We start from the raw sequence: 14,631 nt of genomic DNA, 5'->3' as shown, positions 1-14,631 counted from the left end.
CAACTGATTTCTTACCTGAGTGCTGTCCCTTGATGTCGTGCTTCAACCGGTATCATATGGTCTATATATATATATATATATATATATATATATATCACATTCAATATAAAATATACAATACTCCAGCAATGGATACACCACACTCCCCCCTCAATAGATCTATGGAAAGGAAAATTATTTAACTTATTCCATTTTGATTGGGTGGAAGCGTCTACTGACAGAGAGAGGAAAGCAAATACCTTCTTTAAAACTTGGGAAAGATTCATTGACACACTAACCCAGAAAATTAAACAGCAGGTGCAGGATCACTTCCAGCACACCACTTGGTACACTTCACGGATGCTCAGAAGAGATCCACCAGTTACAATATAATAAAGATCTCAGGAAAACAGGGAAACAGAAACACATATATTGTATAACATATACCTATGCAGGAAATCCCTAAACAACTATAGCACCTGAAAGGCAAGAGCAGTAATAGACTTTATACAAAGACAATATACACAAACTAGAGGCAACAAGATCCAGACCAGTAAACATGACCCAGAGAGTGGAGAACCATATAGGAAAAGGGGACAATAACAAACAATAAAATCACATAAAGACTGGATACTGGGGGGATGGAGAGAAAGTCGACGGTGGTGAGGAAGTGGTAACGCGGTCGCAGGAGTTGCTGTTAATTACTAATTAGTCATTGAACGTACCTTTTATTTGTTGTACAAGTTCAAGGAAGGGAATTGTATTGCAGATAAAGAAAAGTTAAATTAAAACAATGTTTTGACCAACGTTTAATAGTTTAGCTTTATATATAATAAAAAGACGAAAGTCATACAAACCTGTAAATGGAAAATAACCTGTTACGACGAAAGAAATATTGACCATTTATGATCTTAACAAATGTTGACATATATATGTCATGCAAGGCTTTCAAGAAAAATACTATACAAAAAAAAATATAAAATATAAAACACAATACATGTCTAAAGAACTGAAGAAAAGGTCCCCACTAATGAGAGCACTCAACCCAAAAAGAACGATATGTTGATTTAATTATAAAACTAGTTTATTGGGAGACGTGCTGCAAAAATGACTTACCCCTAGAACACCCACGGATCACATGGAGTGTTGAGTTACAGTATCAAAGGGGTTAACATACTGTGCTCCAACCCCACAAGCAGTCATTGTACAACCTATTAGATTAGCGGCTACTTATCACTACGAGTGAGGACAGTAAGCAACAAAGAGGAGCTAACTGTTGCAATATTTAGCAACAGTGTTTTTTCTGCTCATCATATACTACTCTGGTTAACCACAAATGAGCACAATTCATTTTTGTTATTTAGCTTGCTTTAAATATTCACACTTTTTGGACGAGGCACTTCTGTTGTTAGGGTGGCAGCCTTCCAACCTTCACACAATTTGGTTGTATACACTTTTTTTAAACAACTATAATCCTTTATTTTATTTTTGGAGCATGTCTCCCAATAAACAAGTTTTTATAATGAAATCAACATATCATTCATTTTTGGGCTGAGTGCTCTCATTAGTCAGGTCCTTTTCTTCTGTTTTTGCTTACCCACTACTACCCCAGATTGTAGCACCACCCTCTGCTAATTTGGCTTAGAGCTGTTGCAAGGGTATCCCCACCCCCCCCAGGACGCATGTCTAAAGAACTCATTCATCTTAAATCATTTGGAAATAGATGATAAAGTATATATTATGTGTGTGTATGTATGTATATATATATATATATATATATATATATATATATATATATATATATATATATTCATAATTCACACATTTAAATACACATACTGTACTTATCAAATACATTACAGACAGAACAAAATTCTACATTTTTGGAAAACAAATTACAAACTTCGAACCAATAATAACAATCACCAAAAACATATGTAAAAAAAAAGGGTGTGATTCCTAAAAAGAGCAGCAAAAGAACTTTGCCATTGCAAAAAGAAATGAGACATTTATTTTTTTTATGGTTAGCAAAGCAGATTGACGTTTTTGGTATTGCCTATAAAAAGTATAAATAAATTATATGAAATTCTCTGTGCGAACAAACTTGCAGGTCGAGTGGTGAATATATTTGTTATTTGTTATTTGAGATGGTGTGATGTAACATTTAATGTTGAGCAAAGAAGATGGGCATAGCGACCAGTGCAGAAAAACAACATTGTTGGCAACCTACAGATGGAATGGGAAGGGCTTTTACTGGTTGTTTTGAGAAGTTGTGGTGTCAGGTCTGATTTTAATCAATTCTCACATGAAAAGGCACTGCAATTTTGTAAATATAAGAGTGGTGGTGCTCCGGGTTTGTAATAAAAAATGTACAGCAAATAAAAATACCACTTATGAGCACATTAACATGTCTCAGACAGGTGCACAACCCTGCTTTTCCCCATTATCTCGTCGCATTCAATGCTTTCACTACAGGCAGGGATTCTGGGTAACGACATGCAAATGAGCATACTGTGTCTCTTTTTGCTTCTTATCCATTTAACATGGATCCCTATACAATTGTGCCTGCCGTATTACACAGCTTTTTAGCACAGCATCAGTTAAAGAAGTGTATAGCCAGTAAACCTACTCACAGACAGCTGTTTGGACCTTTAGAGTCTCAGTAGTGTGAGGCTGGTTAGGTTTCTGGCTGTGCAATGTGAAAGTGGTAGTGGTTACAACCAGACACAATGTAAGTTATGGTTAGTAAAACTGGTTAGTTGGTTAGTAAAACCCCTCCATTCAAAATGGTACTGCTACATCCTAGTACTACCAAACTTACATTACTGGAAGTGTCCGAACTAGCAGTGTTAATTAGGCACACACAAATGATGATAGGGAGAGACACTGTTTTTTGCCTCTGGATTCTGCAACGTTAGCTGCCCTAGATTCATTTGGTTGCTCTGTTGATTGCAGGGGGATTTTTCCTCTAGGTCTCCCTGTTCATATGTAAAGATGTGCAAAACTAGCATATATTGGGCTTTTTCTGCCCTCAAACATTATGCAACACTGTCAACATTTGCCAAGCTTTAGCAATGGGTTATGCATGGTAAATTATGGTGGGAGACGAGCCCTCTTCAGCAAATGTGCTTGAAATTCTTTACTGCAAATAAATAGGACACAGACACACAGGATTTGGTTGATATTGGAGTTGAAGTTGTGAGCAATACTGGGGTTGTGGGCCTATGGGAGGGGAATAGAAGTCTACTGGGCTGCCTAAGGCAAACTATTCGCATGCAATTAGTGTTTGTAGTTGCCATGCTGAGTGTCAATTACCCCCTGGCTGTGTGACTGTCTATCTATCTTGGTAACATAAAGAAAATAGGGCGCGGAATCGGATGGAAATGAAGTGTATGGGGCGCAAGTGATGACTACACAGCCCCTGTCTCAGCAATTGGCATAGGATTTAGTGATGATGATTTCTGACTGCATTTACATAGTGGCCCTGATAAGCAGAATACTGAAGAGGAGAATTACACAAGCTGTGCATATGCAACGGCATTGTCCTGCATTGCCTAATCCTACACTGTTCCCAATTGCCCACTCCACTATACAGTAGGATAAGGAGGAGGATGAATAACAAGTGCTAAACCTCTCTGAGTGTGCAAGTGCAGTAAAGGAGTATGACAGGGCACTCCCAGCATCCCTTCAGCACTGGAAACAGGAATAGATGCTGAACTGGCTCTCGTACCACTCTTATATCCTCATATTCACATTCATTTTGTGCAAATTACCAACTTTTACAACAAAATGGTGAACATTTGTACATGGAACAATTTGGCGAATAACACTTTAAAAAAAATCAATTGCCTTGTCAATACTGAACAACTAGTGCGCCAATGAATGATAATCAATTCATCGGGTGGTACAAAATAAAATAGATAAAATAATATTATGTAATTAATATCCTACATTATAACAAAAAGACACACACACAGACACACACACACTTAATGTCTATTCATGTGTATATTAGTGGTGCCAAACATTGATAGCTGGGATGTATATAAAAAGACAGAAAGTGCACCTAAGGTGTCAGTAGTATGCAAACTTTATATAAAAGACTTACAATTCAAATCATATAGTTGCAGGCATGTGAGTCAAATGATCAGCAGACTGAGAGTTCTGCCGCTTTCTGAATTTCCCAGCGGTAAGCAGCAGGCAGGTTCTAACTGGAATTGCAATTCCTCCACTTGGATTCTGGGAACCCGCTGAACTAGGGTTCTACAAGAAGCAGATGACTACAGAAGATAATTCCGCTAGGCATAATGTTGCCATAGCAAAAGCTTACATCAAAGCGTTCCGTGTCAATAAGCTTCACCGGCTGTAATATATCCCTGCTAAATCATATTGTTATCCTTATTTTGTGAAAAACATAACACTAAAAAAAAAATCAATTGCTTCGTCAATACTGAAAAGAATAGTGCGCCTATGAACGATAATTAATTCATCGGGTGGTACAAAATAAAATAGATAAAATAATATTATGTAATTAACATCCTGCATTATAACAAAATGTAATTATAACACGTAACAATAAACAAATATCATAGGAATTAATTTATCTTAAATAATTTGGATACATAAATAGTTCCCTATTGATCATACAGTATATGTTACAATTCACCATTGAAAAACACACATGTATATACACATACTGTACTCATATCAAATACATAATATAGAGTTCATGATAATACATATAGATAATTACGTATTATATAGAGAATCAAATGCAACATTTAAAAAAATGACAAACTTCTAAGTGATAATAATAATAACTAAAACATATATAAAATGTATATTCTTTATTCCCCTTTCATCGTTATGGCTGAAGAGTGTGTATAGTGATGTATTATTTTCCTATAAGTGGGGATTATTTGGGTCACGTTGCAGACTCTGGGGCGGCCCCTTGAGCTCGTGTTATTTGTGGGATGGATATTCCTGGATATTCCTTGTTCCCGCTTGTATTATTTGCAGATTTACATGTCAGACATTGCAGATTTAATCAGGAAAGGGCAGGGAGAGGGTTATACTTTTATTGGTAATGTGACGTCCTCTGTTGTCTTTTTTTATGTGTATATTTTCTTACAATTCCTCCTGTGCACTATGCAGACTGATCATTCTATATATAAATGTGTGTGTTTTCTCTTTATCTCTTCTCCCAGTCCCTCTCCTCCCCCTGTCTCTCCCACAGGGGGCGCGCCTCTCTCTGTTCTCTGCTCGCGTTGTTCTGGACGCGGCTCTTTTGTGCCCCCGGCGCCTCCGTAAACTGGGAGCGTGTCACGTGGGAAGCCGGTGGGCGGGACCCGGAGCTGAACCCGGAAGTGGTTATTGGTGCTGGGGAACGGAGGAGAAGAGACAGCGGGTAATAGCAGCGCCCGACACGGGAGGGGGAAGGAGAGACATAAATGGGGAGAGAGAGATATAAATGGGGAGATTAATGTCACCCCGAGAGCATCCAAGAGGGAGAGGGTGTCTGAGTAAATAATGTACGTCTCACGTTTGAGCCTCAGATAATGTGTGAGGTCCTGTAAACTGATGTGTGATATTATAGTGGTGCCCTTCTGAGCCTCCTGTAGGTAACCAGACCATTGATCCCGTTCCCTGCAGCGTGTAGATAATAACGGTGCATCTTCTCTGCACTTATACATCAATAAAAAAGCGACTGCTGCACAGTCATTATAATTATTATTGTTAATATGTGTGGATGTGTATATATGTGTCTTAGACGTGTGAATGTACTCACAAGTGATATTCTTTATTGGCTATATGCTATGTAGGTTTTCTGTTGTCTTTTTCACCCACCATAACTTAAAATGTATGTATATGTGTGTGTATATAAATATATATACACACACACACACACGCACTACACTAAATGTTTTCCCATCAATAAATGTACTTTTTTACGCTATGGGTCGTGCACTCTCTCTTCTCTTTATATATATATATATATATATATATATATATATATATAGTGTTCGACAAACCTATACATTTGCTCGCCCCGGGCGAGTGGATTTAACCCCCGGGCGAGTAAATATTGGCCCAAGCAGCACACGTTTGGTACTAGGTGGCGAGTAGATTTTTTTGTGTGGCGAGTAGATTTTTTGGTGATTTGTCAACCACTGTATATATATATATATATATATATATATATATATATATATATATATATATATATATAATTTACAAGAGCAGTAAAAAAAAAAACAAGAAAAGATCTAATAGAAACTAGCATTCAAAATGGTGTCATAACCTTGTGTGAGTGCGCGCCCGATTGATCATTGATTAGGTTATGACACTATTTTGGATGGTAGTTTCAATCAGATATTTTCTTGTTTTTTTTTATTTTATTTATTTTTTACTGCTCTTGTATGTCAAAATCAAGTTCATTTATAAGCATAAGCACAGTCTTGAGTAGTACATGTATGATGCATTCACATAGGCTTGCAAGGACGATCATACTTTATGTACAGTATGTACATTTGTGTTGCTAAATATTAGGATTACTTTTCTCCCAAAGGAGATTATTTGTTACAGACTGTGCTGGAAAAGTAGGGGTTAATTAGTCAATGTTTATGTAGTGTTACAAAAAGATAAATATACAGGACGGTTTAAAGGTGCATGTGCTTTTTAAGTACAAACCAAATCCTCACATACTGGGCTCTAATAAGAGGTTGTCCTGTAATGGGAAAATAATGGCATTTTATGCTTAAAGTTATAATCCTGATTTACACTAGACCTGTAGTTTACACAAGTGTAAAAATTTGTCAACTGACTTGTACTTATGCAATCACTTTGAAAAAACATGTCCCTCCTTTTGACGTTTCGTACTACAAACCAGGGGTGCGCAAACTGGGGGGGGGGGGTGAGATTTTCCAAGGGGGGGCGGGGGGTAGTAGAGAGAGCGGCTTACAGAGGTCCCACAGTCTCGCCCAAAGCATTTAAATTAAATGCTGGGGGACTGCTCTGTAAATTCCCTTGGCTTCCAGCGATGCGTCATCATGGCAATGCAGCGCCAAATGACACAGCGGGGTCACGTGGTGTCACGTTACATGACCATGCGGCATCATTTGATGTTGGAGTTAAAGCTGCAGTTCAGTCTTTTTTTTTTTTTTTTTTTTAGAGGGAGGGCAGGGCTGACAAAGGGGTGTGCCAGGGCTTGTGACAGGACATAAAGGGGCAGTGCCTTAGCAAATGGCTGTTAAAATAGAAATTTGGTCTTTCAAAGTTGTTTTTTTAAAAACAGAAAATGCTAAAAGTATTTTTTCTTACTACAGAACTGATTTATTAAAAAAAACACACATGCAGGATATTGACTGAACTGCAGCTTTAAGGTAGGGGGGGGGGGGGAGTTTGCCCACCTCTGCATTAGATGTTTGTCTTCCAGGCATGGGGGGAGTGTCATCTCAAATGACCTCTTATCCCTCCATATCTTATGTTTCCACTTACCCTTCCTTATAGGTTTGTAGGCTCCATGGGGCATGGCCTCCTTACTTAATGTAACAATATGTTTATATTTGTTATTTTATTGTTCTGCGCTACAGAATATGTTGGGGCATTATAAATAAATAATAAAACACCAGGTCACTTCCGCCCTAACTCTCCCCGTAATTGCCCCTCAAATTGCTTGAAAGGTGATACAAAGGGTCATTATAACTTGATGATCAGTTGATGGTTAGAGCAGCAGTGCGCAAACTGGGGAGCGCGAGACTGAGTGCGGGGGGCGTGGGGTTTTCAAAGGCCCCGCGTGCTTCCCGAAGGCATTTAATTAAAGTGCGGGGGAGAGCTGCAGGGCCTCTGTAAACCTCACTTACCTTGGCTCTGGCGGCTTCTCACACACTTCGCCATGGTAACGTGGCGTCAAACGAGGTAATGTCATGACACGTGAGGGGGGGCGCGGAGGTGAGGGGACCGCCGGCAGAGGGGCGCAGGGAAAAAAGTTTGCGCCCCCCTGGGTTAGAGTATTGACTTCAACGGGAGTTTCAATGCGATAGTGCCCCGATGAGCACTATCACAGTTTAGAATAACTCCCTTAGGCTAAGATTATAAAACCTGCGCGCGACGGACTATATAGACTCGCGCACGCCTGCAGCCCCAGCGATGTGTGAACTGAGCTAAAGACGATTGGGGAGACGTGGCGGACACGTGACAAAGCTGGTTCGCCCTCGTTGGCTGAACCGCTCCCGTGATGGGGACGTCAAGCAGCCACGATTGAAAAGACAACATTTTTGTCTCTTCAAAACGCGGTCACTCCATCGTGCGCGCGCACTAGGGCCGGCCTCATAGGCATTATGGAATTTGTGTTTGTCGCGCGCGTTAGCACAATCGCGCTGACTATAAGGTCAGCCTTAGGCTGAGGCCCCAGTTGCCAGCAGGGACCAGGCCATAGTGATCACAAAGCCGTCCTTGCACTAACTCGTTAAATTATAATGAAGGACCAACGGGGCAGTTATACTTTGTTTAAAATTAACCTGGTATTTTTCTAATTCTTTTTGTTTTTTCTAAGTCCTGGTTAGAGAATCTCTGATAATTTGAGCAAAAGAGTTGTAAAAACTGCGTAGCATTTTAAATAGTTCATGTAAATAAATGTGGGTTGCTGTATGTGATGTCTAAGTAGAAATGTGCTATGAGTGCCAGTTTTACAATCAGAGGGCAGCAATATATAATTGCTTGTATACTCATCAGACGCTTCCAGTCCAGTGGTTGTAGCTGTAGTTATTTATCAAAGTCTTCCAGCTGTAAAACGAATGCAAAAACAGCAGCAGATTTACCAAGAGAGAACAGAGTTCATCCACAACTGCCAAACCTCTGTATCACTGTGCAACTAACGTTGTAGCTAACAGCATTTCTCTCAATCTGTTTTTAGGGCTTTGGTGTGTGGGTGCCATGTCTGTGATTCGGCACTGCCTGCGCTCTGTGGGGCTGCTCACATACAGGGCGAGCAGCTGCTCTGCAGAGAAGAGATTCAGCCTCTTCTCCGACTCCCCCACTGCCTCCCACTGGAGCAAAGTGGTTTCTGACGCCGAGAAGATTGTGGGTTACCCGACTTCTTTCATGAGCCTCCGCTGCTTACTGAGTGACGAGCTGAGCAACATAGCCATGCAAGTCAGGAAGTTGGTTGGGACCAAGCATCCTTTACTAAACACAGCCAGGTACTACAATCTAGGGCTACACAAACACAAAGAGAAGCTGAGAACATTATTTTTGATCTGCCAGCATCTTATGTCCTTGGACTTCTATAGTTCCTAGCATTTATTGGCGTATATAAAGCCATGTCTGGGATGTAATGACCTGTAGCGATAGTGCCAGAAAACATTGTGGTGCTGCACTAAGGTTAAAAAGAACAAATAGCAGTGGAATGTTTAACAAATCAAATATAAGTGATAAGTGCCTTCAAATATGCAGACAAGCGTTGTAATGTTTTAATCATTTAAAAAAAAGTACAATCTCCATGGTAAATAAATGCTTTTGAGGGTTTTTATCATCTCTCTCGTCTGTCTTGTTCATAAGGCTGTTTATCGAACCTAAAATCTTCATGCACATAGTTTTTGTTTTGTGCTTTTGTAAAGTTGATGAGTTTGAATTCAGTGGATCAGAAGAAAAGGAAAATGCATGACACTTTCACAGGATACAAGCAAATAACGATGTTAGTGTAGGGGAATGAATATTTCTTGTGAAGCCAATTATACCGATATGTTGTTTGATTTATTTTGTTATGTCCTGCTGCATGGCTATAACCCTTTAGTGCTGGAGATATCTTTAAGACATTTATTTTCAATGAGCAGGAAGCTCTTCCAGCACTGCAGAGAATAAAAAGAGCAATAGTGAAAAGTAAAATAGCTTATGACCTTTCTACGTGACTTCCTGTTCATGGAGTTCCCCCCCCCCCCCCCCCCCAAAGACTTGAGTTTTTACATCAAACCTATGTGCTTATTTGGAATATTGTAATAATGGACGCAAATTATCTACTGTGGTCAAATTTACCAGTTCATTGTTGCATGGGTCTCCATTAGGCCTGGGACATGGTACAGCAGACCCCGCTGAGCCGCGCTGAGCAGATGCACTTACCCCCTGCGTATGTAATCAGCGCGGCTTTAGGAGTCGCTTCCGCATGCGTGCGGAGGCTCAGAAAATTGCAGGAGACAGGCAGGATTAAAATTTCCGCGCTGAGGGAAGTGGAGGAGCGGTCACGTGACCGCAAACATCCAATGGGAACGAGGAACTAGCCCTGCCTCCGCCCCGCCCCCAAAACGTGCTCACTGCCTCGCCTGCCAGGACGCAAAAAAGCACCAGCTTGAGCAGGCGAGGCAGAGCAGGCGCACGGCTCAGCGCGGCCCGAGGCACCATGCCCGAGGCCTTATGAAAGTTAGATGTACAATTTAAATGGAATTGAACATTTTGACACACACAGGAGTAGTAGCAATACTTTACATTTAAGAATAGACAGCACAAAGTGTAAATGCTTTAAAAGACTTATAAAGTTGTAAACGTTCACTTAGAATTTCTACCCAGAAAAGCTTTAAATGATCTCTGCTTTTAACCTGCTTGTTTGACTTCCACAGAGTGCACAACATTAAGGATGTTATTTATTAAACTCTCTGGCTTTGCTGCAACACTGGGATAAAGCCAGCGCATACTGTAACATTGCACCATATTTACCAAATAATCCCATTGAAAGCAATATTGGAGTTTGCTTATTTGATAGTGTATATCGGGCGCAATTTTTTTGCTCGGTTTTTCCCTTAGTTTTGCCGGTTTGAGTTACTATCAAATATCCCCTTTCATATGATGGGTGGCGTTATTTATCAGAAGCGGGCAACTTAATATATCGAGTGGGTCACATTTTTGTCTTTTAAATATAAAATACATATATATATTTTTTCATTGTTTTGTGTTTTTATGGTGAGAATGCTTTGGGTTACTTTTTTCCTATATTAACCTAATCTCTTTTGTTATAAGACTGTTTGTGTAACAGAGGCACATGCTGCCACGGCAACAAGAATGTTGTTCCTTGAATGATAAAGATGCTGAGGAATCAGTTGAAGAGACAGTTCAGGACAGATACTGTATGTGTAGTATTGAATGCGAGGGGGAATAAACAAAATGTTTACAGTACAGAGAAGTGCCAGGTCTTTCTCCTGTCTGTCTATGTGAGAAGGTGAAGGGGACCTGCCTGTTACCTGGTATATCTGATTTGAACTATGGAGGTAAATTTGTTATTTACCACTTTTTTTTGCGTTGTTTTCTGTGAAGTAATGTTGATGCTATACACAGGTAATATTAATCAGGTAGCTAAGCTCATGAGCGCCTGGTAAGGAATTCAATAGAGCCCAAGAAAAATACAAATGCTTTCATTTTTAACAGGACGCAAATGCTTTCTTTTTTTTTTTTTTTTACTCAGTTTTTTATTGATTTTGACCATCATACAGTAACGTGTATAATATTAATTGCAATTGAGTTTTTGTAAGATTAAATTGGTAAGTTGTTTTGCTTCAATAATCTAGCCTGCTGTGGGACTGCCCTTTTGACATAGAGGGTCAGGAAGAAAATGGCTGGGTAAAAAAGTTTAATTAGCCATACACAGTGGCGTAGCTAGACATGTGCGGTCCCCCAGGCAAAAAAAAATTCAGGGTCCCATTATGAGTGAACATATTCTGTAGATTCAAGCCTCCCCCTTTTACACCTTCACTCTCCTCTATTCACCCCTCTCTCCCCATGTATTTCTCTCCCCCCTCTTGCACCCCCTCCCTTTTTCCTCTCACACTCTTTCTTCCCCCCCCCCCCCCACCTCCCTCGGCTATCACTCAGGAAACCCCCCTCCCTTCCACACTCAATCCAGCTCCCTCAATCCTTCCCTCATCACATTCATTTCCCCCTCCACCCCCGGGCCACACACACATACACACACACACAATTTCCCCCCACACACATACAATTCCCCCCTACAATACAGTACCCCCCCACAATACACAAATTAGAATAATCACCTACACGCACACTACAATAATCCCCCCCACTTCACACACACACACACACACACACACACACACAATTTCACCCCACACACATACAATTCCCCCCTACAATACAGTACCCCCCCACAATACACAAATTAGAATAATCACCTACACGCACACTACAATAATCCCCCCCACTTCACACACACACACACACACACACACACACACACACACACACACACACACACACACACACACACACACACACACACACACACACACACACACACTATACTGCACAGTAACTTCTTCTTTTATACAGTTAACTATACACAACTGTGTAAAGAATGACAATCTCTTTATTAGAGCATTTTTAAATAGTTTATCTCGTGTTACCTGAATTGCTTGCACTGAGGCACACTGACAGACACTGAATCACAATAGCACAATGAGCGGGCCCCCAGGCTTTAGCTACGCCCCTGGATATGGGGATCTTTTCCGTTTGTCATTTTTATTACGACTATAGAAGGAAAGGCTTTTTGAGCTTTTACAAGTGATATTTAAAAAGGGGCACAAGATGATTTTTTTATAACTTTGTTTTATTTTAAACACTATCTCCTCACCTGGAAATTGGCTAACAGCAATTCCAAAAGGTACAAAGAAGACTTTTTACACTTTTGTCCCCCATGAAATTGAGATATTTGCTAATATTGTGTAACCCTCCTATCACCCCCCCCCCCGGCAGCAGGAGTAGGGTGTACATGTGTGAACAAAGTCCTGCTCCGCTCCCGATGAGATTAGAGTGTCAGCTCCTTGGTCAGTTACCTGTGATCTCAGGGCTCCCGTTGGCAGGTTCAGGCCTTGGCTGTAATGGAGGGTAGTTGGTGGGTTGGAGGACAAGATAAGAAATAGGGCGCCAGGATCTTTTGCAACTCACAGGTATTTTATTGACAGGAACACAGCTCCAGGCTTGCACAGGATCAATTATTATCTTATAGAGCACAATACCTCATTAGACAGGTCCCCTGTATAATGCTCTCTTCAGGACAAGTTCCCTCAGTGCCCCTTCCCATTCAGGTAAGTACTTCTGGATCAGTCTTGGCATCTAGTACACCACAACTCTTTTGGGCTTCCTAGCTTCCTGCACACTGCATCCTAAAATACTGCTTCAGCCTGAATATCACTCAGGAAGGCTTACTTCTATTCTCTTGGTCTTGTATGTGCCTCCCAGGAGCTGGGATCCCAGGCAGTCTTCCCTTAGCAGTCCCTGGTCATCACAGTTCCAACTGTCACTAACTTACTATTTTACTAACTTACTAACTTCTATGTTAATAACTTCTAAATTACTAACTTATTCCTAACTCCTAGCTCACTAATTTATAACTCACTCCTTGCCTGTCCTCCCCTCAACTGACAACTGCCTAAACTGTCCCTCTCAACTGTCTTAATCTTACCTCTCATACATCTCACAGCCTCACTGGTTGCCTAGCAACATGTGAACTGCAGACTGAAGCTGTGACATACTCCTATGAAAAAGTAAGGGGACTATCTATCTCCTACAACTGCCTCTCCTCACTGTCCTCCCTGTACCTCTCCTCAACTGATTACTGATTAAACTGTCCTTTTTTAAAATGTCAGTGTGAGATCCCTCGCGCTACAAACTGCCTTAACTGCAAATGCAGCCGCCCTATTGGCTAAGCCGCAGCATGTGACATTCCCCTGAGGCTCATGGGACTTGTAGTCCCTGCGCGGAGCCTTTCCTGTAATGGCCACTGCACCTGCAGTTCTCTGCGCATGCGCGACCCACTGCGCATGCGCGGCCAATCACAACATGGCCGCCGCAAGTTCTCCCGCGCATCTATGCATGCGCGAGCCCTGCGTGCACATAACAAACATGGCGGCCCCCTACAGAGGGTGCCGCCGGCAAGCCCGTCGCCAACCCGCAACAGCCTCCCACAGCAGCGGAGGTAAGGGCGGGTATCGGAGGACCGGGGAACCAGAAGGGACCTGGCTACATTTGTTTAAACTAACGCACACGCACATTGTAACTCCTCTCCCTGATGTCATGGAGAGCAGGGGCGTCAGAGCTCTGCAGCTCTCTGCCTCAGTTCCACCCCCAGCCTCTGCTGCCTGCTTTCTACTCCCACTCCCAGCCTCTGCTGCCTGCTCTCTGCTCCCACTCCCAGCCTCTGCTGTCTGCTCTCTGCTCCCACTCCCAGCCTCGGCTGCCTGCTTTCTACTCCCACGACCAGCCTCTGCTGTCTGCTCTCTGCTCCCACTCCCAGCCTCTGCTGCCTGCTTTCTACTCCCACTCCCAGCCTCTGCTGCCTGCTCTCTGCTCCCACTCCCAGCCTCTGCTGCCCGCTCTCTGCTCCCACTCCCAGCCTCTGCTGTCTGCTCTCTGCTCCCACTCCCAGCCTCTGCTGCCTGCTTTCTACTCCCACTCCCAGCCTCTGCTGCCTGCTCTCTGATCCCACTCCCAGCCTCTGCTGTCTGCTCTCTGCTCCCACTCCCAGCCTCTGCTGTCTGCTCTCTGCTCCCACTCCCAGCCTCTGCTGTCTGCTCTCTGATCCCACTCCCAGCCTCTGCTGTCTGCTCTCTGATCCCACTCCCAGCCTCTGCTGTCTGCTCTCTGCTCCCACTC

The 14,631-nt window shown here is 42.0% G+C and overlaps 1 protein-coding gene across 4 annotated transcripts in view; it reads left to right on the top strand.

Annotated features, from left to right (window-relative positions):
• The first annotated feature begins 5,302 nt into the window (after positions 1–5,302).
• Positions 5,303–14,631, top strand: part of PDSS2 (decaprenyl diphosphate synthase subunit 2) — a 202,436-nt gene continuing 193,107 nt past the window's right edge. For 3 of the 4 annotated variants that reach the window (XM_075597559.1, XM_075597558.1, XM_075597556.1), the window contains exons 1-2: positions 5,303–5,386; positions 8,894–9,179. In XM_075597559.1, the coding sequence (XP_075453674.1) occupies positions 8,914–9,179 (266 nt within the window). In that variant the 5' untranslated portion in view covers positions 5,303–5,386; positions 8,894–8,913. Of the gene's footprint in view, positions 5,511–8,893; positions 9,180–14,631 lie in introns of all 4 variants that reach the window. The other variant, XM_075597557.1, reaches the window with a different exon arrangement.

Source organism: Ascaphus truei, chromosome 4 (genome assembly GCF_040206685.1).
Source record: "Ascaphus truei isolate aAscTru1 chromosome 4, aAscTru1.hap1, whole genome shotgun sequence".
Classification (NCBI taxonomy): Eukaryota; Metazoa; Chordata; class Amphibia; order Anura; family Ascaphidae; genus Ascaphus; species Ascaphus truei.
This window is presented reverse-complemented; position numbering and strand designations above follow the sequence as displayed.